Source organism: Sander lucioperca, chromosome 20 (assembly GCF_008315115.2).
Source record: "Sander lucioperca isolate FBNREF2018 chromosome 20, SLUC_FBN_1.2, whole genome shotgun sequence".
Taxonomy (NCBI): Eukaryota; Metazoa; Chordata; class Actinopteri; order Perciformes; family Percidae; genus Sander; species Sander lucioperca.
Window position 1 is genome coordinate 12,357,022 of NC_050192.1, and position 25,509 is coordinate 12,382,530.

At 40.5% G+C, this 25,509-nt stretch overlaps 1 protein-coding gene across 7 annotated transcripts in view; it reads right to left on the reverse strand.

The window, feature by feature from the left end:
- The window catches only part of grm8a (glutamate receptor, metabotropic 8a), a 419,149-nt gene that overhangs the window by 168,669 nt on the left and 224,971 nt on the right, over positions 1-25,509 (reverse strand). For 4 of the 7 annotated variants that reach the window (XM_031284748.2, XM_035995865.1, XM_031284749.2 and 1 more), the window contains 5 exons: positions 24,858-25,279; positions 23,275-23,641; positions 23,151-23,162; positions 864-1,004; positions 290-395 (listed from right to left, as the gene is read on the reverse strand). In XM_031284748.2, the coding sequence (XP_031140608.1) occupies positions 290-395; positions 864-1,004; positions 23,151-23,162; positions 23,275-23,641; positions 24,858-25,279 (1,048 nt within the window). Of the gene's footprint in view, positions 1-285; positions 396-863; positions 1,005-23,150; positions 23,163-23,274; positions 23,642-24,857; positions 25,280-25,509 lie in introns of all 7 variants that reach the window. The other 3 variants (XM_035995866.1, XM_035995867.1, XM_031284753.2) reach the window with 2 other exon arrangements.

Sequence of the window (25,509 nt, forward strand, 5' to 3'; positions counted from 1 at the left end):
TCATGACATGCAATAAAAGTGATAATATTAATGTATTACCCACATGCTGGGAGAATGAGATCAATATTTGATTGAAAGACTAAATAACCCCATAAGAACAGCTGTATTCAGTTGTAACCTCTCTATATGTATGTGCATTATTGTACATATGTTTTAGCCTGGATCACTATGCGTGTATTTAAATTTTATATGGATTTATGTTATGTTATGTTTATATGTTATAAAAATGGGTCTGTTGATATAGTTTATTATATGTGTAGTTATAAAACTTTAGTGTTCTCTTACTCACTGTTGGTCTCCATGCTCTCACATAGCTCAGTCTTCACCTCTCCGTTGGGCCGGTCTCCTCCCTTCTGGCTCAGTTTCCCTGACATGGCAGCAGCTGTCACAATTGCCTGCATCATCACGCATTCACATTCAGATCAATTGATTTTTTTAAAGAAAAAAAGTTCAAAACAAACGATGAAGGTGCTCTTCGGAAAGGGAACAAAAACTTCAAAGAGAATAAAGTTCCAAGGCACTCTTCTTGTGAAAAAATAAAAAGCCTTTATTTAGATGGCTATTTCATATCGAAATCTTACATTAAAAATAGAACTGGGCAGCAGCCCACGTTTATCGGCACAAAGCAGCCTTCTTTGATTTTATGAATTGAATTGAATGACGAATTGAATTAGCGTGATACAAATTCCGGTTTCATTCTTTAGTTTATGTAATTCCGTATAGTGTATTGTTAGATTTGTTATCCTCATTTCATCAGCATTGTTCATATTTCTTATCAGTCAAAATATCAAATCAAACCGTTTGACATATGAAAAATATTACAGAAATGTAACGTGAGACTCAAGTATTTTACTGCAACTCACCTTGAAGCTGCGTTTTCGTTTGGGTACGTTCTGCTCGGGGTGGAAGAGAATGATGTAGACCTTGGGCATGTAGAGCATCCCCAGAGACACGGAGGCAGACAGGCTGAGAGAGATGGTCAGGGTGGTAGTTTGGATATACATCTAGCAGAAGAGACATAGGGGGGCAGAAAGGAAAGGGAGTCATTTATCACATTTCAAGTTGTCAGAGAACGTCTGTGTAATCATCCAGCCACAGACTATGTCTAGTGAGGGAACAAGGAGAAGGAATTATGGGAAGAGGGGGAAGACAGGACTTAAATATTGGTCTAACAAGAGCAGAATTAGCAGAACATTTGGGAAGTGACAGCTACAGTGACACACAGGTAGGTAGATCAAATGGTATATGAAATGATGGCACCAGGGAGGTTGCTTAGAGATTGATTTGTTGGTGGAAGACAGTTCACCTCCAAAAATCTGTGCATTTCTGTATTTTTTAGTTCAGAGCAAGTTGAATGACTTCAGTCACATCGTCAGACAGACAGATACTGTCCTGTACAGTAGACTAGATGGCACTAGTGAAAGGGTATAGTCAGTGGACTGAAGGACAGATATGGTGACGTGTACATGCACACAACTCTCTGTGGATGCTGTTTTTGAAGAAGTCCAATTACAATATATATATATCATAATAATTTAACCTGCAGCATGAACACAATCTGAAGTAAGTTACTTAAGAGTAACTTTATGTTACAGCAAACGTCTCGAGGAGTCAGATCTCGTTAGTGGCTTAGTTGAGAACAGGAATCTTTCCCCTTGCCCTTGAAGTTGGTAGATTTAAAAACTTCCAAGAAGATAAAAGGTTGTGTGAACTATGTGAATTAGGAGAAGTTGAGAATGAATCCCATTTTCTTTTGTGTAGTCCTTATTATGATGAGTTAAGAACACCCATCTTCAATGAAATGTCTGTTCAAAATCCTGAAATGTTCTGGTGTACTGATGACGACCAAATGGAGTGGTTGTTTAGATTTAATGTATATAAGTTGGTGACTTTTGTCTCTAAAGCATGGCAATAAAGACAAGAAGGTTTATTTGTTTAATTGATGTTGCTATTCTGGTATCTGGTCCCTTGCTATAAATAATGGTGTCTTGCAAGCCTGTTTGGGCTGGGTGTACTTTTTCTGTGCACGGCACAATTGTTACATACACCAGACTAAATGAGACTATGTATGACCGCATTGATTCTGCCAAGTAAGTTGGAGGGCAGATATAATGAAACAAGACAGTCAGGCAGACACACTTCAGAGGACTGAGCACTAGTACTCATGTCCTTAGTGAGTTTCAGAGAGTAGTTGGAGGAGGAGAGACCTGACACAGATGAAAAGCTCTCAAGACATGTAGCTTATCAGGCGTGCACTGTCTGCCGTATAGAGAGGGAGACAGATAGAGGAGGGAGGGGTGAGATGGATGGATATATGGGAAAGAGTAGTAGAAATGGAAGGACAAAGCCAGGAAGGGGAAGTAAAGAGAGACATGGAGAGAGAAGGAAGAGAGGGAAGTTGTGGGATGGGGCAAGTGAGGAAAAGAGAAGATGAGAGTGACTCGTGGAGACACTGATCAAGTGAGAACGAGAGCGAGAGAACTGAAAGGCCGGCTCCACATTGTCAAAAAGTGTTCAGACACACTGATTGAGGCAGTGCTGGTAACTACAGCCTGATCAGAACGTAGAACAGAGAGAAAGTAAAGCTGCTTTGGTAACTCTGCAGTGGATGCACACTATGGACAGCCAGTTTTGCTTAGAGTAATGTTTGATCCACCACTGTTGGTTTCATTTTCATTCATGAACAAGAACTAGGGCTGCACAATTAATTGCAATTTGTTTTTCGAAATCGCAGTATGGAATAGTGCAATATCCAAATCACAGGGGGGGGGGCAATATTTGTTAAAGGTAAAATATGTGTCAACCTATTCTGAATTAAGTATTGTGGCACTGCAGAGACGTCCCAGCCTACAAATCGTATGCGACAGACTAAATCTTTGCAAAAATCACACAATAATCATTTTAATTGAAATATTTTTCAATGAGAATGATACAAACATAATCGTTCCCTCCAATATCGTGACTCATATCACAATTGCAATATCAGTTAAAATAATCGCAATTAGATAGTTTCCTCATATCGTGCAGCCCTAACAAGAACAAGTTTCTGCCCTTGGTACATTTGTGACATACAGTATAGATAATCGAAAAAGTAAAAATATATGCTTCACATTAGTCTTGTTCAACAATAGAATCTCAATAGAAAGCTACCTAACAACATCACAAATCAGTTATCAATAAAATGTATGGTAGCTGCATATGCATACATAGACACATACATCGAATACCAACTTGATAACTGCAACTATAGAAACGTAGCATTCCTGGGGGACTAAATAATACCAAGACACTCATGGCACTTATCAGCGCCATGGCCAACCCGCAGAAAGCGCACGCTGTGATACTTCAGCTCATGTCGCACCTTTCTCCACCCACTATACCGTAAATTGCATGCATCTTTCTATCATGGATCAGCCATCAAGTCGAAACAGCGAAAAAAAAGATTTAGCGATAACGAAGTTGATCTGTTTATGAGGTAACAGCTTGATGCGTGTTATTTCGGCATTAGTGGTGGGGAAATGTATGTATTGACTAGTGCTCTGTAGCAAAGCGTTAAGTACTTGTGCTATGATACGGCTGAGTGCAGACTGCGATATTCCCACTGCTGATGCTATGACTGTTTGAAATGATCCTGATGCCAATATTTGTAATGTAGCGAGGAGTTTAACAACTGCTGGAATGGAATGTGAACGCTGAGTCGGAGATTCAATGTCATCTTTGATTTCTTCCAGTAACTGTAATATTGCATGGCTGCTTAATCTGTAACGCTTAATGATTTTGTGTTCCCTCAATTGAAAAAGTGTGATCCTTGTGGCAAAAATCTTTTCAGCTCGTCTCCTTGGCCTATCTTCGTCTTGCTCGGATTATTGCTGCCATTTCACCAGGAGGCATATGCGAGGAAACCCGCTTGCGGCTGGTTTACACCTGCTTTTAAGCTAGATGGTGTTTTAAGCCCCCAACGTCTCCTTCCAGGCAGCGCTGCGACCGTTGACTTCAAGGCACCTAACCCTAACCTTAACCCTAACCCTAACCATAACCGTAACCATAACCATAACCATTGCCTAATCGACTTCAAGGCAGCGCTGCAACCGTTGACTTCAAGGCACCTAACCCTAACCTTAACCATTGCCTAATCCTAGTGACTTACAGGCAGCGCTGACTGGAAGGAGACGTTGGGGGCTTAAAACACTGATAAACTGCTTTTAAGAGGCGGAGATTTTTCACCGCAAAATACGTAACACATAATTAGGCGCACTTTACGCTTCTCCTCCCATCTCTTTATGGGAAACTCCCACTTTCCCCTTCACCCTCCCATGAATATGCATGTCACGGAAAAGCGCAATTTGCCATTTTCAGTCCCCGCGACAGGCAGCCTGCGCTTTTACCTCAGTGCGGCCTGTTTGTACATACCTCGCCATGCTTTTACGCGCAAGTTGCGTAACAAATATGCCTGAAGTGGGCGTAAAAGCGTTAGTGCATCTGGCCCTCAGTGGGTGAGGTTGGGACAAAAGTATCAGTCAGGGTGCGTCAATTTTTAAATTTGGTTATTTAATTCAGAATTCATTGTTGGCTGTAAATTGTGTAAATATGCCTCTAGAATGGGTTTAATTTTGAGAACACATTAGGCCATTTGTGAAAAAATGGGAATTGGAAAGGGCCATTACACAAATAAATTGGATATGACCTCAGGATTCTCAATCACAAGAAGCAGCCATGAGCTGCCCTGGTATAATTGTCTTTAACTAGACCATTATGTTCTCCAAATGAAGTAAGGAATATTTGAAAATTCTGTCTGCAGTAACACATCCTTTAGTCTTCAAAAAAACCTGACCAGACCTCTCAACTCTGACCTCAAAAAGAGCTCATTGGCAAATGGGATTTAGGCCTTCAACAACGATACAATAAATCCAATTTACTTTTTTAAATAGACGAAAATACCCTCTTGCTGCTTAGATAATTAGCTGGCTGTGTAATGATGGGCACACACACATTCGTACGCCTATACTTATGAAGACGTGGTGCATTCCCAGGCCTCTAACGGCCATCAACATTAGGTGCCTAACCTGATGACTAAATCCAAGTCTTAACTCTCAAACAGGCTTTTGAAAAAGCCAAAATTCCATCACTTTTATAAAAATATCCTCATTCCCAAGGTCTCAAACTGGTCCAAACACACACAGCTGCCTCAAAGTGTAAGTTGATAACATTGACAGTAGCCAAAGGGAAAGGGGAGTGCACCGCCAATAAAGTGGAGGCAAATTCTCCACCCACACACACACACACACACACACACACACACACACACACACACACACACACACACACACCAAGTATACTGTATAGGCGTTGCATTAACTGCATATAGGCCTTTCATTTAAATTAAAGGGTATGCAGACCAACCTGAATTCACACGAACGGTATGTATAAGTTTCACAAATTACTCACACAATCACACTGTTTTTTCTTCCCTGGATGACATTCCGATGGAAGCATCATTGAGTGGGTTGGCCAGGGGTTATGAGCTCTGCCTGCAGCTCCCCTGCAGGCTCTGATAGCAGTTTACACTCCACTGCTGACTTTCACCTCAACCACAAGATCGCACACAAACACACATACATGCACACAAAACAACGTACTAACATAGGACTGAATTTTGCAGTTGTTTGAAACAGATCACCAATTAAGCAAGAGGGGAAAAAAAGATCATGAGAGAGATGCAAGAGGGAATTTGTGGGCTCATTTATTACTTTGCCACGTTGATTCTTTTTCATATTTCCTGCCAACAAATTGCACTCAATTGAATTGTACTGATACAAGGATCAGTGAGTGGCTGTATCAGAGAGGAACAGATGGAGAGTGTTTTCAGTAAGAGAGAGACAGGAAAGAAACTGAGATAGTGAAGAAAAAAAAACAGAGTCAAAGAAGAACGAAAATGGAATAACATGAAAATGTGAGGAAAAGAGAGATTCCCTTAAGCAGTGAACTTGCTCCTATCAAAACAGCAGCAAGGCTGCTGATAGCCGCTTCCATTACATCTAGCCTTTGGTCCAAAGCTGTGGCTTCCAGCTGTTATTTACACAAAGACACACATACATACACACACTGAAGACTGAAACTGTCCTCATCCACCTTGCTGGCCTCAGCTGATATCGGCTGAAAACGCGTGCATCAGGAGATCGCTCTATTATCCCAAAAGTCACACTCAGAAAGTAGGCGATTAGCTACGGATGGCTGCATACAATGTGTTCCCTTAAGGTTTAAAACATTTACAGACGGAGACTCTCTGGTCCGTGATAGGAAGAGATTCAGAAAGAGGAACAGAGGGGTAGAGTGATGGCCAATGTGCTTTAGACACCTGGGGAGAGAAAAGGGATAGGAGAAAGAGGATGAAGAGAAAAAATACAAACAGGAGAAGAATGAATACTAGATTCTGTGGACAAATACTTGGCTTAGCGTTGCACTTACTTTCCTCAGGTTAAAGAAAGGGATGCTTTTGCTAAATTGTTGGTCAGTGTCAGATATTGCCCAAGTCGACTTGCAGAGCTGTGCTGATAATGGAGGAGTTTGTATTCCCCTCTAGGGTACTCATTTCATTTTGTGTTGAAAAGAAAACTGCTCAGTTAAGGATTTTCATCTACTGGACACCTTGTTATTTTTCAATTAGTGCTTAAAGGATAGGCCCACTGTTGTTCAGCCCAGACTTTATTACAATGTTGATTACCATTATTTATAACCGCCGACTGCCGCACAACCTCACTGATAGCTGCATTCTTTTTCCGGAAAAAAACATATCTCATATTAGAAATATTTGCAAAAAATAATGTCGGGTTACTTTTCATTCTTAGCGTACTGTATCACAATCACTAAAGGAGTGTTGGTCTCCTCAGAACCAGTAGGCCACACACAACTGAATCTTCCCAGTCAAATAGTGTTTGCTTTTAATCTGGATATAGTTTGAGCAATAGGCATAATTTACAATAATTTAAACAATAATCAAAACTGTCCAGTGCAACCCACCCAAAAAAAATATTTTAAATTCCTTTACATAAATAAAGACATTTGCACTATAACTTGATGCAGAAAAACGCACAAAATGTTGCCGCAAAATTTACCAGAATGCAGACAATGAAGTGTTTGATATGCTCAAAATTTCAATTTGGCTCAAAAGTGGAGATCTCACCACCATGAGCTGCAGTGCATATAGCCATAGTTGAAGCCGCTCCCACAGTGTTAGTGTAGTTGATGCTCCCACACAATTTAGACAGAGGTGGCTGTTTTGGTTGGTTGCCAGCGCAACAGCAGGATGCGGTGGATGAGCTGAACATAGTCAGGTTCATGCTTGGACGGATGAGGAAGAGAAGTATTTAGGTGTCAATGAGGTGCAAGCCTCTTCAGTCATCACATCTGTTGTAAGTTACTCTTTGACTACTGAAGTCCTCATCACCTCTGAACTACCAAATGCCCAAACCAGTTGCAAATGTAGACAGAGTATTTGTCTGGTATATTTGGCTAGATCAATTGGTATGTTATGATTAGGACTTATGGGTCTGGAGTTAATACATTTTGGCAGCGAACATTGCCATTTAATTGAAGTAGCTAATGCTGAATAGTAGGGATGCACTGAATATTCGGCCGCCGAAAATGGCCCAAGAGGGCATTTTCGGCCGAAATACTTTTATCACCGAAACAATACGGCCAAAATGTTGTGATGACGCAAACAGAAACCGCGACCTGTGAGATCTATTCGGATCCTCTGCACTTCATCGCGACTGTACTTGATTCGCGTTATAAAGACCATTACTTGGACGCGGAAATAAAGCAGCGCACACGAGAAATGATCCAGGCCGCGATAGATGCGGAGAACCCGCGTGGAGACGGAGACGGAACAGCGCACGGAACAGCGCCCAGCGCAGGAGGAGGAGATCAGAGCGCAGAAAAAAAGACTCGTCTCTCTGCACCAGATGAGGGGCATGCACCCTCGTTGTCTGATATGTTCAGTGAAATCCTGCAAGAAAGTGCCTCAAATAATAACAATAATAATAATAATAATAATAATAGGTAAGCTATTCTGTTCTTAGGCTATTATATACTGTATGTGACTATCAGATTGTAGCCATATTTCTGCTAGATATTTTTTTAATTTGATAAAAATGTTTATTTATGCACTGGCCCTATTTAAATACACTCTCTCAAATCTTTCTCAAATGTCAGGCAGATGACAAGCTCAACCGCTCAACAGCTAGATGGTTATCTGTCAGAAGTCCCCAGAAGTGATAACCCTCTTGCTTACTGGAGAAGTAATCACGGCCGCTTTCCTGACTGATTTTATACTGTGCATTGTTGCAATGTGCTAAATAAATATTTGCATACTTTGTAATTGATTTATTCTTTGAAACTTTAATATTAATTTATACAATTGCAATGCCTTGATTTTAGTAAAGTTAGTACACAGTCATAGCCATAAATGCAGTGGTACTAATAATTGGCATCATTTCTTTCGGTGTTTCGGTTTTCGGTCTTGGTTTCCTCTTTTTCGGTTTTCGGTTTCGGCCAAGAATTTTTATTTTGGTGCATCCCTACTGAATAGCTGTAAAAGAATGTAATTCTGGGGAGACATGGCTGACCCTAAGAGATAGACAGCTTGATAGGTCACCATCAATGAGTTAAGTTTAGAGAGGGCAGTCTTCTCTTCACAGAAGAGAGCTGAGGCATGACAGCTAACATTGAAGGCTATTCTTGGTTGGCTTGGCTGTGCTATAAATGACACTGTGATATAGAAAGTACAGCTTTTGAACACTGCATCATAAGCCAATTAACTAAATTAGGCCCATCTTCTGCAGACTACACAGAAGGGAGAGGCGCATGACACGTACACATTAAACTGAGTCCTAAAACATATGTTGTATAAATGAAGAATGGCATTTTTTTTCTCTGCACATTATGTGGCTTGCTCTCTTCCTCAAATAAAAGGGTGCTATGCGCCTTTCACCAACACGACTTAGCTTTCAGAGCATCTACAGTCCCTGCCAAAAAATGACAGTGGCGTAACAATGTAGTTTAATCACTGCTTTTGAAATGACGTTATTGATTTTGGACTAAGGCATGATGTAGCAAAATGCACTTGAAGCTGTCTGAATAGTTGCATGTCCACTCACAGATGACTGTGTCATATAAATATGAATCAGATTATGCATGGGTTATAAGAATAGACACACACACACAGAGTCAACAAACCAGAGTCAACATCGGCCGAGCTTTTCTTGACTAGAGAGTGACTAGAGTCCATGTCTTTTAAGTTTTCATGAGATGCTTGTGGATTTAAATCCACAGCTACAGCAAAAGCTACTGATGCCCATCTACAGTAATTCAAATCATAGTACACACACACACACACACACACACACACACACACACACACACACACACACACACACAGGCCTCTCATGCTTGATGAACCAAGGCATTGACATTTCTAAGTCATTACACTGCTTCTCTGATTATTGCAACTCGTTTTATGTACCACGGAGCAAGTAAAAGGGTGGTGAAATCAAAGAGCACTGGCCTGCGACTTGGCCAACATAGCCAACAGCAGAGAAAGGGGCAGATAGAAAGATGCAGAAAGAGAGGAAGAAAGAGAGACACCGATGGTGTGAATATGAAAGACATGTGAGTAAGTGGGACAGAGAATTAACAAGAGAAAGTAAGACAGGAAGCAGGAAAACAGGATGTTTGGGTAAAATAATCAGCGGTTGACAAGAGATGGAGAGAAACACAAAGTGATGACAAAACAGTGCAGAAGGGCAGTGATTGAACTCGGCATGTCGTTTTTGATACAATGGAAGGTTTTACCACAGGACACTTAGACGAAAGCTCACACATGTTCAAATCAACACTGCCAAAAACTTAACTGTGTTCAACCAAGCAACTAGGTTTTTGGTGTGTGTTGCCAGGTGGCTGAGTAGATGCCTGTTGTTACTAGATAATTGCTGTGCACAGTGTAGCATTTGTGATGAAGTATTTAAAGCACAATTACATGTAGAAGCATTTAATTGTTGATACAAGTGTTGATATATTAAGGTAAAACCTCACTGGGAATCCCTGTAACATTTGAAACCTTTCACACATAACCTTCGTACTGCTATCCCAGTTAATAGACAGGGACATGCCTTATACTACAGAGAAAGTCATTTTTTCAGACATTAGGATTGATTGGAGGAAATGGATTGACGTTCCTAGTGGAAGAACATCTGCCCTTCACTTGGACACTGTGGCACCAAATAGCTGTGCATTTGCATTAAGTTAAACTCATGAACTCAACTTTTTGCTGTCGCAGTCAATGGGATCTCTCACCAGATGTCACTCCGCTCTCCTTTTGTCTCCCAGCTCTCATTTGAAATAAATGACTGCTGGCTGTTTTGTTTCATGTCCCGAGTCAGTGAACGGTCAGAGAGAAAAAAAAAGAGAGATTGGGAATAAGAAAAAATAGAGGAGTGAGAAAGCATTGTGCATGACATCTTTCATTCCCAAAGATGTCTTGCATCTTTCCATCACTCCATCCTTTCTTTGTAATCTCCCCTCATCTCTGCCCTTACTATCTCTAATGAGTGGTTGGCACTCTACACTGCACTCCAAACTACCCTGAATGTCTTTCTGAAATGTGTTCCTGTCCTCACCCCTCCTTTTAAATATCTTTCTCTTTTGCTGCCTCTTACTCTTTTGAAACTCTTTCTGGTTTGATCTTTTTTGCTTTACCAACCTCCTTTCTCTGTTTATCTACTGTCTCGCGATTCATTTTTTCTTTCCCTCCATCTCAGCTCTGCTCATTTAACATGCTACCATCTCTGCTTGTTGATAATGAATTAAGGTGCCTGTCCTCGTGAGCGAACCTTCAAACGTGCAAAGTGACTTTAAAGGCAGCCAGAGGGTCCTAAACTAACTTCACAGTGCAATTTAGAGTCAAAACCTGCTGTGTCTCTGGGTGTCTAACTGACACCTCCTGTTTCTGTGCACTCACACCATGGGACCGCTCATGATTTTAATCACCTGAGCCATGGGAGGGATTTTATTTATTTATTTCATTAATAAAAAAATGGGAGCATGACCAAACCAGTTCCTACCGCTTCTGATTGTGATAAAAAATTTTTTGATTTTCTGAACTTCAAAGTGCTTGTTATTACAACTATTTAAATGAAACGGTGAACAAATAAAGTAAAAGCTAACTCTGGCCAATATGTTTTATTGTCGAAAAAATACTTAATCCACAACTATTTAAGGACTGTAATTTGGATCCATAATATATATATATATATATATATATATATATATATTAGTGCCGTCAGTTAAACGTGTTATTAACGGCGTTAACGCAAACCCATTTTAACGGCGTCAATTATTTTATCACGAGATTAACGTTCTTTTTGGCCTAGCAAAATGTGTAGTTTTTTTTCACATGCTGTTGCAACAACTAGTAACATTAGAAAAACTACAACACCACACCGGATCTAGCTAGACCGGAAACAAAACAACAGGCACGCCGCACACACTTGTTTGGGCTTGCGAGCCGGCCAAAGAGAAGTAGGCTAACGTTACGTTTTGAGTGGATGGCGAGCGCGAGACGCCGAAATGGATGCCAATAAGATTCTGAATGGAAAGTTTACTTTTAAAAAGTTGCCAAATTGTTCCATTGACAAGACCAAAGTGATCTGTGTGTTTTGTTGTAAACTGAGCTATCATCGCAGCACGTCCAGTCTGAAATACCACTTGATGGCCAAGCACACAGCTGATGCGAATTCTCCGCCCCCTCGTCAAAGCCGTTACATTGTGTAAGAGATTATTTGCTCCAAGTGAGAATGTTAGTGTGAAATTGAACACTACAGTATGCCAATGTTGTTTTCAATAAAAAAAAAAACATTTGCACAAAGCAAGCCGAGCCACTTTTCCATGTTGATAAGAGCACTAAAACGAGAAAAAATAATAGGACAAAAAGAAATCAAGGGACATTTAGAATAGATAAAAATGTGCGATTAATTGCGAGTTAACTATGACAATGTAATTAATCGCGATTAAATATTTTAATCGTTTGACAGCACTAATATATATATATATATATATATATATATATACTGAAACATGTGTTTTTTACTTTTTACACTTTTTACACTAAAGAAACATTTATCACGGCGACATTTTGCAGTGTCAAGTTCAACTTTAAGTTCCAGCTGTGTTGCGCCATTCAGTTTGATTTAGTCTATTAGTTTAATTTCCCTGGTTCCCTTCTCCTGACCAACCTTCAATATGCAGTAAAATGTATCAGTCATAAGCTCAGGGTTCATACGCATTTTAACCAATACTTTTCCATGACCTTTTGGCAAATTTCCATGACTATGTATTCCTGAAAATGTCAGTCAACATTATACAATAAGAATAAAAATCTGTGTTAAAATTTACCCTAAGAGGTTTAACAATAAAATGAATGACAATTTATGTGGTTCATAGTGGGATTCTTAATATCGCGCCCCGAATAGAACATTGAGGTTAGGACGACGTGAAATACATTTATTAATCACATATTATTATGCTGTGTTAAAAAAAAATTCCATGACTTTTCCAAAACCTTCTGGGTCTTTTTATGTTTCCAAAACCTTTCCAGGCCTGGAATTTGTATATAGTTAAATTCCATAACTTTTCCAGGTTTTTTCAAAACGAATGAACCCTGTAAGCTGCTTAGCAACACAGCCATATAAAGAACAACAGACTTTAAAAAAACTGAAGTCTTTGCATTTAGTCACACCAGTTTTACAATTTAGGTCTTAGTGATTACTTTCCTCTGAAAATACTGAGATAAGATACATAATATAAAATAAAATAACGTTTTAACTTCCATAAAGGATAGCACAGAAGAAAGTGTAATAACTTGAGCACTTCTTTCTGTCGATATTTCTGTTCAAGATATCGCACTGCAAGTATGCAATATATTCAATCCATATATCATAGGCTGAGTAAAAAGTTTATTTACATTGAGTTCAGCTACTTCCAACAGATGTTGGACCAAAATAACCTAAAAACCATCAGTTCATGGCCACAATGGAAAGCAACACAAGACAAAAGTAAGTGTTTAATTCAAAGCACCAACTGTGGCAGTTGAGAAGGGTAACCTGTTTTTTTTTTTTAAAGGTCAGAGGAGTAGGTGCTTTTCTACAATTTTGATGCATGAAAAAGTTACTTTTGTAGCTTTTAAGTCTCTTTCTCAATATGCTTTTTACCCAGAGCTTGTTAAATCCCCAAGTTGCACTTCTCCACACACCCATCACAAACATTTTTCCAACACGGTGCTGTGATGAAAAACTGTTTAAGAAAAAGCTCTGACACAGGACTCTGTGCCACGATATTTTAAGTTTATGTCAGTGCAGCTTAATTGGGCCCAAGCATGGTCACTGTTCTACAAAAGTGCCTACAAAACAGAACTTAGAGACATTTGTTTCCCCTCCATCTATACTGGTCTAAGGTCAGTATGTGTGTCATCACAGAGTGGACAGGGTATTTCATTAAATAATGTTACATCTGTGTTTGCTCTGTAACAGCTTGTTAGTGTAGCCCCTATTGACTTGTACATTGTATGAGCATCGACCAGTCAAACAAATTTTGAGTTGTGCGTAAAGGTTTCATAGTTATGCATCCTGTGAAGGTCTCTCTCTCTCTCTCTCTCTCTCTCTCTCTCTCTCTAACTGGCATGACTGTAGTCCCACTGTGCACAGCTAAAGCCAATTAAAAATCCCCAGCAAGGTCTAACATGGAGCATCATGAGTCAGCAGAGTGCTTCCAAAGTTGTAGGAGAAAAAACACAGGAGTTAAATGTATGTCAGCACTCGTGTCACGGATGTTATATGTGTCTGTTTCTGTGGCTTGACATTATGCAATCTTGACCGAAATTGAGCTACAAATTATACAAAACGCTTTACCACAGTACTACTCGTCACACTACATAGTCCCCAAACCTCTTTTGTTATTCTAATGAAATGAATAAAAAAAAAAAAATCAAGGTAATAAAATCATGGCCTTTATTTGGTGACTTTATTTAAAGGAACACATTAGTGGTTCCGTATTTCTCCACTTCTCTCAATTGTTACTTGGTTTAAAAGAGTCCTGTTTGTAAATTCCACCGCCTGGTAAAGGAAATGTCCCCTTGCCTCACAAAGTCAACATATTGTTGCCTTGATAGTTTCCTGATGATGCAGATATTACTTTTCAAAGAAATAGTGTATTTGTGTAGCCCAGGCTAATTATTGGTAATTGTGAAGAAAAAAATATGTAGTAGTGATAATTGAACCATGCAATGTTAATAGTTAATCTGCAGCTAACTATGAAACCAGAGTCAACATCTGTCAATCTTTTCTTGACTAGAGAGTGATAAGAGTCCTTGTCATTTAAGGTTTCATGAGATGCTTGTGGATTTACATCCACAGCTACAGCAAAAGCTACTGATGCCCATCTGTGTACAGAAATTCAAATCATAGTGTGTACACACACACATATACACACACACACACACACACACACACACAGGCTACTGACAGACACATGTACTGTTTACACTCTCAATACACATAACAATGAAACAAAAGTTATCACATACAAACTACTAATAGCATGCTCTTTTATCCAGTGGCTTAAATTAAAACACTTAATGAGGGACAACAGTCAAATACTCCATCAACATGAAAATAATACATTTGGAAGCACGAACTGGAATAACATTTTGTTGACCAGACTTTTTATTCCTGATTCACCCAAATGCTTGCCGACACTTGAGTCTGACAGAGCTTCAAAATCCCCTAGCCAAGTATTTCCTCACCATTGCCAGCAATGGGATGTCAGGTTATTGCATCTGCACAGCAACAGCTTGAAAGGCAACAAACTCTGAATTTCTGTCAGGATCAGCAGGATGAGCAGTGCAGCACTAATTAAACTTGGGCATCTGAATGGCTTCATTTATCAATTTTCCAATGTTTTAATTTTGCCTAAATTACTATTCCCGTGGTTAATTAATATGGTATGATTTCTTTAAATTCTTGTCAGTTTGCTTCACATACTTTACAGTTTGTTCTGTTATGGATTAGAATATAAAAAAATATATATCTTTAAAAGTTAAATGGCACCAAAAAGACTGCCAACAAAACTATTTAATCAGCTGCAGTATCCGTGGTGAAGCCTTTTATTGTCTTCATATTATTTTTTGTCATGCAGGGTGTCTCTTTACAGTTTGACATATGCCGGAATGAAGAAATGACAGCTGTGGTGAATGTGAAAAATAAGCAGAATAAACAGCAGCATATGTGATGTTTGTTATTATAGTGTTGTTACAGAGATGTAAGGTTGATGGAGATGACTTGCATTGGGAACGTGTGCACAACTTTGAATTTATACTGTTCTTTGCCTATCTCTGTTGCTCCCTTGAGGAGAGTTTGAGGGTATGTGTGCATGCATGTAAGTGTTCTTAAAAGTATGTATTTGTGAACGTGTGTGTATGCATACATTGTGTGTGTATGCATACATTGTGTGTGTGTGTGTGTGTGTGTACGTGTGTGTGTGTGTGTGTGTGTGTGTGTGTGTGTGTGAGAGTGTGAGAGAGAGAGAGACTGTGCCAGCGTCTCTGTGAGAGGTCCCCCTGGGGTGACCCCACATCCTTCAACATCACACTGTTTGATGTCAGGATCTGACACTTGCTGTCTGTCTCTCCCCCATTTTCAGCCAAACGACCAAATCCCACCAGAACCCTGCAAAACATTGCAGAATCCATTCCTTCAAAACTTCACACACACCGCCTGCTCCAGATAATGACCCCAAGGATTGGTAAATTCTGTCAGGATAAAGATGACATGACGTCTAAATCCAGCAGAGGAAAGAAACGTTGAGAACGTCAGAAGAGACTGCTCTCTGTCCATGTTCCGCTGATCCCACCCCGTGTGTGGCTACTGTAGGAGTTATAAAAGGTTCCCGGTATACGTTTTTTGTTTTTTTTTATTTCAACTCATACCGAGAAAGTTTGCATTTTGAGTTCAAACTTTTCTTATTTAATTTTAACCAAACTTGTTCCCTAACCTTAACCAAAGATAGTATAATTATTACCACAAGCTAAATATAAATAAATAATAAATCACACAATACAATTAATGGTGCAGGAATTGTATACTTGCAAAATGTGTAATCTGCATTTTAGATGTGGGATTTAGTTGCACAGCTCATACAGTTCCTTCTATTATGTCTTATTAATAAGCCTTGTGGCTCAGTACTAGTACTCACATGATGAAAGAAGCAACCGACTGCTCTAATTTATGGTCCACTTTTCCCCCAAGCATCCCATGCATACTCTATGTTTCTATTTAAATGTTCACACTGGTTTCAATAATACTGTCTGTGGGTGATGTTGCATTCAAAGCTGTGCACTTATAAATGTGATGAGAGGCTTTGTATAGTACCTCCATCAATCTTGTGATCACAATGATTACTCTAACGCAAATTTAACCAATCACAACATTATTTTCAACAGCTTGCAACTGTGTCTAATTCCCATGAATTACCCCACAAAATGGTTAAATTGAAAGAATGATAGTACATTTTACAAATCATCACATCTTTCCTGCTTTGGGAGCAGTGCTCTGCCTAGGAGAAAACACACAACCTGATAGGTTTAATTCAGGGCAATTTGCCTCTTTAGGATGCATAAATCCTTACGGACAGTCTGTGCAGACTATAGTCTATTGACTGTCAACATTTAACTAATATAGCAGACACTGCTCAAGTAATTTAAATACTGAATAAAGGTTTGTTTAACTTTGTACTTCACATGTTTATTGGGAATTCCATATCTCTTCTCTAACTTTTGGGAAAGGTTCAGAAGTTATTCAATTAGCTGGCAGCATTTATATAACATTTATAGCTATTTAACCAATTACCTTTTTTGTCTACAGTATTTTGCATATTATTAAAGATGTCTAGCTTTTTACTTTAACTTAAACATAGTAGATATGGTAAGGTGGACTGTTGAAAACACAGTGTCAGTCATACTGTACTGTATCATAGTGAATGCAAACAATGTTTAAGTGAATGTTGTGTTTAACTATCTAGGTTTATATATTTTCTAGACACTGATACAATCTGCAGCTGAATCATCCACTGGCCAGTCAAAGTACACATGGGAAAAAAATTGAGTCTTACAATAAACCCTGCAATGAGATCTTCCCAAGGCACCTGAAGCATCATGTTTGGGACAGCTGTGTGTGTACTGTATGTGCGTGTGACAGAGAGTCAGTTGTGATGTTTATGACCCGAGCTTTGGCCATCTGTCAGATTCTTAAACGATTTAGACATTTCTCTGATTCCCTTTTCCATCTTCATAATACTTTCTTCCTCTTTGTATCACCCTCAGTTTTCAATTTTACTCTTCATCTTTGATCTACATGTATCTCTCTCTCTCTCTCTCTCTAATATTAGCATGTCTCTCTTCCTCTGTATTAGCATTGGCTGGTTGTGTAAATCCCACCCTCACTTGACTCTTCCTTTCTGCTCACTTTGCACTCCCACACTCTCTGATTCATTCCTCCTTTGCTGCCGTTTTGCCTTGAATGTTTACTCTTGCTGTCTCCTTTTCTTTTCCTCTAACTCCCTTTTCTTATCTTCATCCTCCATCCCTATTTTTTATTTTTGTTGCCACCCTTTCAGCCCCCTCTCTCATTGTCCCGCTTTTATATGGTCTCCCTGTCTCTCTCATCCTCTTTCTCTTTCAACCTCCTCAGATTGCTGTAGATTAACTGCTGATGGTTACTCCCGCTGAGGATCTGGGCGGTCACTGGTTCTCCACCGAGACCACAGTCGTGGCCATAAATCTGTCTGAGGACAGTGAGCCGCAACACTGTGTGTATATGTGCGTGCGCTGTGAGGGGCAGCAGTGGATGTGTGTGGCAGGTTCCGCAGATTGTCTGTGTTCTTTATATACACCTGAGGACCAAACACAATCACAGTGAGAGGAAAAAAAAGAGAGAGCTGAAAGAGTAAAAAAGAGTAAAATGTTACCCAAAGTGAGGCTATTTGCCATTTTTCACTTCTTAAAGGGGCTATTTTGAGGTTAGGACACTTGGGTCTTGCTTTAGTCTAAGGTTAGACAGCAGTGTGTGTGTGTGTGTGTGTGTGTGTGTGTGTGTGTGTGTGTGTGTGTGTGTGTGTGTAAGAGAGAGAGAGATGGTGAATGTGTCAGACAGATAATGTGAATGGGAGCCCTTGAGAGACACAAAGTGCATAGGTCTGTATGAATAGCAGCTTCAGTGACTGAACCTGTAGATTCATACTGTTCAGAACATGCGGCTCTGTCCTTCCATTATGAAACTGCAGAATTCAGTCTGTTCCCAAGCTGGGTTTAGGCTGTACTGCATACCTCTTTGTTTCACTCTATACCTACTAATGTAGACCAAGGTGATCATGTCGATGTCTAGAAAAACAGATTTCCATAAAAATGTTTTTTTTTGGATGGACAAGAACGGCTATTCTTGTATTTGCAAATCAAGACTTGCATGATCTATCATCTCTCAGCAGCTCCTTCCTGGGTATACAAGCATAACTAGCAAACAAAAACTATATGCATCTGTGCAAGCAACTGGTGCTCACATAATGACATAAACACACATGCTGTGGAAAAAAGACACAGACACACACTCGCACACACGCATAAAACACAGTGTAGCAGCAGGGTGGTTGATTCTTCCCTCTGTTGGAAGCAGCAGATAACAAGCTGACCATATTTAAGACATCTGGAGAACAGGAGAGGTGGCTCACATGGAGAAAGAAAGAGAAGTATAGAGAAAAATAAGAAGAAACAAGAAAGAAACCTGCTGTCCATGGTGTCAGGCAAAGGAATGATGATGCAGACACAGAGAGAGATCGCTGAAGAGAGGACGTACCCTGTGGTTAGGGCTTTACAACAAGCAGAGAGAGGCAGAGGGAAGCACACACAAACGTATATACACAGACACACACACACACACACACACACACACACACACACACACCCCTTTCCCATTTCTGCAGGGTGCGGCAGAAGCTGTTTGGAGCCAGCAGCCTCTTCATGGTAGCATGACCTATTTCAAAACAATACTTCCCTTGTTGGTGATGGTTAAGAATCCCTCTCTCCCTCTTTCTTGTTTTATCTCTCACATTCTTATTCCGTGTCTCACTGTCTCCCTGCATCTCCCTATCTCTCGCTGAAACTTTCTCTTTCAATTCTCATCTCTCCCTCTCTTTGTGTTTCTCCTCCCCTCTTCCTCCGCCCGCTGTGATTCAGAGCCGTGTTGCGTATGCAGAGGAGTGTGAGGGACAGGACGTGAGGGGAGGAATGAGAGGAAGGGTGTTAAGACAGGGAGAAAGTAGAAACACAAGGAGCATATGAGAAGAGGTTGTGGTAGGGACTGAATACATGTACACAAGTACATGAGAGGGAAAGAGAATCAAGTGGCATGGCAAGTGGTGAGGACAGAAGAAGATGATGTGGCAGAATCTCATTCTGCATTTGTCAGCAAATGATGAACATAAAGTAATTCTAAATATACACATACCAAGATGGCTAGCTCTCCATGGTTTTTATTCAACCCAAAAGCTAGGAAGGAATGTTGGATTGCTTTAGGTGGAAGGTTATGCATTATAACCCTTGTTGTATGAGCACAGACTGTACCTTCTAACAGGCTCTATAGGCTTCCTGACTACTGTGCTGATCTCACTGTACCACACAGAAAGATCCAGCCCTTCTTCCAGTCAATGCAGGTTTTCACAAAAAAAAACAAGGGATCAGACCTCTGCTGAGAGGAAAACTGGAGTTGGGTATGACATCACATGCCACAAATCTAAGAAATACGAAATTGGTGAAATGGCCCTGGACAAAACACTGAATGAACGCCAGAAACAGACAACATCTGCTGTGAACACTGACTGGGAAAAGGTAAAAGCTAATTTACAAGAAGTCGATGGATGCGTCTCATGGAACAGATATGTGTCTTTTTTAATCAATCCAGCTATCTACACAGGCGGCGTGACACTTCGTCTGCAACCCAATGTGTATTTTAAAGTCTATTTTCTTCCGTTTTACGTGCATAACTACAGAGATTGTGAAGGTTATTGATCGTACACAAATACTGACAATACTGAAGAATGATTAGGCAGAGCATGATGGCCATTTGATGACAAAGTTAACCATAATGTGAGTCATGTTGTCATCTAACCTCCAACCTCCATCCCCCTACGCCCACTCAGAAACCAAACCTATGCCCTTGGTAGAGCTCTCCTCATTAAAGCCCCATCAGCGAGTCACATCATCACCTGTTTATTCCTTCGACTCGTCTCTCTCCTCCCTCTCTTTTGCGCTCTCTGTTAGCCAGCCAGCTGCCACACACTCCAGAGGATATTCCAATTAGAAACAACATACACAGACACACAAATGTGCACTGGTGGATATTCCAATTAAATACAACACACCAGCGCCAATGCACGAGAAGTCGCTGGTGGACATTCTAATTAGCCGAATAAACATGGCACAGACGCTGGCTTCAGCACATCTGATAACATATACACACACGCATGCATGCATGCACACACAGATATGAAGCTTAGCGTAAGTTCAGCCAGGAAGACTATCATCAAACTATTATGTTACTCACTCATTCCCCTCCATTCTCTCCCTCTGCTTTGGCTTTTCCTTTTCAGCTGATTAGGGGTGTTTACTCTTTTAGTTAAACCAACCACATTTTAGCCACAAGCTCTATCAGCCAATCACATCATTGCTGTCAATATTTAAATGTTCTCCTCTCTGATGCTGTGAGTTCTCATTTCAGCATGAATCATTGCAAACTATATGCATAGTATGCATATAGTTTGTATGCGCATGAACACACCCTAAAGGTAGCGGTCATACTGTCACCTGTTTGAAACCCATGAGTGGATTAAACCTGTCTGGGGAAAGTGAATCAGTAATGTTGTCTTTATTGGGTTATAATTGTAATTAAACCCACCGGATCATATTTGCATAAATGTGATGAAGTAAAAAAAAAAAAAAACTTTACTGAGTCACTTAAAACTTCCTGCATCAATTACTCCAAAACTCCCTGGCATCTTGTGGGGAAATAAATGAGAGCGAGCAAAGAAAAGACAGTATGAAACAACCAGCAAGAGTATGATTTCCCTGATGTGTGATTAAACTGGATCACTTTGATGTCAGCTTTTTGCCATGCGACAGAGGCGGGCACCCGCCTTGAAAGGAAAATGGGCTGAGACGCAAGGAAATGGAGAAATGAAAATTGCCTGACTGACACAACAAAATAGGGAGAGACTATGAGAGTCTTCTCTTTATTGGGGAAGACCTTGAACCTTCAGCGGACATAAAGGTAGTCAGCATTTATGTAGGATGATACAATTGGACTGACATTTGAGAGTGTGTAGATGGACTCTTTCAAGGACACACTTTGCTTTGGAACTGTACATTGGCTTGATTGATTTCCTTCCTAAAAAGCTTGAGGTTTGTGGTGACATTTGAATCTCTACAGTGTATGTGTGTGTTTATGTGCACATTATGTTACACTTGAAACCTGTGAATAAAACAGTGCTATTTATGTGTTCATCGCCATGCCTGTGTGTCTGTTTACTGCTTATCTATCTACTATATGTGTGCATTTACAGTGTTCATTGTGATGTATACCCTGTGGCATCTGCAATCAATGACCTGCCTTGAATCTCAATGAGTGTATGAAGGGTTTTATTGTTAAATCTAGAATAGTCACACTATCAAAAAAATGGAATCAATAAACTGCATGCAAGTAAACCCAATGGTTTACTGTGTGTGTACTGTAATGTTATGAACCAGATAAGCTGTTTGAGTGTATGTATGGTTATAGGCTTTCACACAATCAATCATTCACATACCTGATTGTTTCCCTAAGGCAGTGGCTCCCGACATTTTTTTGCTTACAATCCCTTAAAAAAAATCCAGCGATAGCTAATTGTGACCCCTCATCACAGGTTATGGCCATAGTGTGAACATCAGCTGTTAAACCAAAATATGATTTGTCCTTCTAATATCGTTTCATTTGAAGGACTTCGTCCGTGGAGGTGAAAACATCAAGCACTTCAACAGGGGAAAATACTGCTTTCTAATTACTTTGTGGGCCCCAAAGATTTATCTTGGGACATCCTATGGGGTCCCAGCCCTACAGGTTGGGAACCACCGCCCCAAGGAATACAAGTATGTTCGTCTCTCTATTTGTCGTCTGTGTATGTGTGCATAGGATGACTTCAAATATCCAATAAAACACAATATACATGCAGATAATGCACTGTGCATCCATAATGAAACCATCGTTCATTACATGAAGCCTGAACCCTGTAAAGGCTGCCCACACACACAACCTTCACTGTGTGATAGTTACATCTCACTCACATCACAGAGCCATCAATAATTGACTAAAGGTAAGAGGAATAAGCTTGACAGTACAGCTCTCTAAAAGCCTGGACCATGACATGGATCCAGTCAATCAGCCAGACAGAAAATCCTCTTGTACTCATGAAGGATTGTCAGGAGATTTTGGACTCTAAGCCATTAGTATATAGCTACAATTGAAAAACATCTCTCAGTGCCAAAGAGATGCAGTTTTGGATCTCCAAAAGGTTTGTCTGGGGAAGAGAGAAGTCAGATGTTTTACTATGGCAATACATGCAAATTTATCACTCAAAAAAGTCTAAATAATATTGCAAAATGGGCTCAGGAGAGTTTCGTCATGCTCACAGAAAGCCCATAAGCCCCACTATCACAACCCACCTGTCATTGAATTGTCATCTTATAAAGGACATTTCACACAATTATGCATTAGAATCACACAAAAATCATCTTAATCCATCGCAACCTTTTCTATGAAGTCAACCCATGCACAAATTCACCCTGTCGTCATCTTTCCTGTAGACTGTGGTGTCTCAAAGAAAATTGCTTTAAATCCCGAACAGGTCATATACAGGGTAATCCAACAGATAAACGCACCGACTAGCAGACACACACACCATGGTTTCATCCTCTTTGCAGACTAAAAATGATGGGAATGAAGTACAATCATCTGCAATATACTCACACTCTCTGTAGACTGTAGTTCATAAAGAAAATGTTAAAAAAAACACCAGTTACAGTATGCAGATAGTAGGGTTGTATGTATATAGTAGGACTGAAGGAAAAAACAATAAAACATACACACTTACCCTCTCTGCGGACTGTGACGTTCCAAAGAAGATGGGTATGAACGCCAGCCAGATGATGCAGGTGGTGTACATGGTAAATCCGATGGGCTTGGCCTCGTTGAAGGTTTCGGGCACGCCTCGTGTCTTGATGGCGTAAACTGTGCACGTCACCATCAGCAGGATGGAGTAACCCAGGGAGCAGATGAGGGACAGGTCCGAGATGTCACACTTGAGGACGCCGCGCGCCGACATGGGATCCTGGGTCCGCTGCTCGCCGTAGTCCACAACCGTGTGTGGTGGGTCCACCGCAAACCAGACGAAGACGCCCAGCAGCTGAACTGAGATGAGTGAGAAGGTGATGACGAGCTGGGAGGCAGGAGAGATGAACCTGGGAAGGAGAGGATTACTGATATGAGGAGGCGGTGCAGCAAGGGAACAACGCTGCCAGAGTTTAATAACGAGTGGGGCAACCCATGCTAGAAAGTTTGTAGTGACAACAATATGTGGGCTTTAAAAATGTACCTTTATGTAATTCTTTTTGAAGTCTATGGCCAATAACATCTTGTACAAATACATTTAAATTCCTTGACCATCAACATGAAACAAGGCTGTTTTTCATAACATCTATAAGGCTGATATAAGTTTTCTACAACAGCAGCAACAACAGCAGCAATATATTATATTCATATACATGCAGCCATACACACGCCCTCAAAACTCACACTAAGATTCGAAGGGAGATCAGGGAAAAGGTAATGTTGAGATTTTGGGAAATAATGGAAAAAACATGGGCAGTGAGGAGAAGCCCAACACATTGCACCAGATAGGGGATAATGTGATGATCATCTAGGACGCCAGAGAGACAAAGGGGGCAAATAATACCCCAAAACAAAAGCTATATTTTTACTCACATCTGACGTGAAGTGTAGTAAACAACCTGCTCCTTCAAGCTCCCAGGCTCAAAGGATGCTTAGTGCCTGTCTACCTAGAGGCACAACACATACTGGAACGTCAAAAGAACCTCAAAATCCTTCCTCATGGTGCCCTTTCTTGTTGTTTTTTTCAATGTATTTACCTTTAATTGATTGTTTTCCTTTACACATAACAGGAACTCACACATCTAAAATACAACTAAATAGTTTGTTCAGTCTTACATGGAATTTGGAAAATCCTAATTACCATAATAAATGAGTAATGAGCAGTACAATACCACTGACTCTCACAGATGGACGGTGCCGAAGGAAAGACAGCGTAGCAGGGACAGGAACCTGAGCACTATTAAATATTGCATTAACATTTTAGCCACTTAGTTGATGCTCTCTCCCAGAGTCACTCACACCGAGTGCAAACAGTACAATAGGTGAGTGTGAGTTCATGACTCTCATAAATAATGGATGAGAAGTAAATGATGAATAATGACTGCAAGCAGCTTAGTAAGGAAGAAGTGGAGGTTAGGTCTTCATGTGAATAGGCACACCGGAGTGCACAGAAAAACACACTTACGGCGCCCTTCAGTGCTACTACACCCGTCCAAATATGCGTGTACTGAACACCCAGAGGGCAAACAGAGAGTGTGTATAATGAAAGAGAGGTGGAGTGTTCACCTGGGTGCTGTTACAGACTTCTTCCCTTGTTCAAAGATGCGGTGTATCCTGTTGGTCTTGGTGAGCAGCGCGGCATAGCTAAAACACATCCCCAAGCCCAAGAAAATCCTCCTGAATGAACACACTCCCACATCGGGCGTCGCGATCATCAGGAACGTGATGGCGTAACAGAGGAAGATCCCCGTTAGCAGCACGTAGCTCATCTCCCGTCCCGACGCTCGCACGATGGGCGTGTCATTGTGCCGGACAAAAGTGACGATGACGAAAGAGGTGGCGATGATCCCCAGCATGGAGATGAAGACAGGGACGATGGCCCAGGGGGAGTGCCACTCCAGCTTGATGATCGGGATGGGAACACAGCCAGTGCGGTTGACATCAGGTCGCATCTCATAAGGACACAGCTCACAAGTGAACTCTGATGCCTGGGGAGAGACAGTTTTGATATTGTACATCAAATATTTGTGTATGTGGTAAATCTGTATACAGCTTCCACAGATACGTATGTATATAAACCGCAAATCCCCAATGCTTCCCAAAATCTTCACATAAATATGGCAAATATGTATATAGCTTTCACATTTAAGGCAAATACACTGTAAATCCCCAAGGCTTTCATGCAAAAACATCTCAACAGCTGATTAGTTTACCAAGA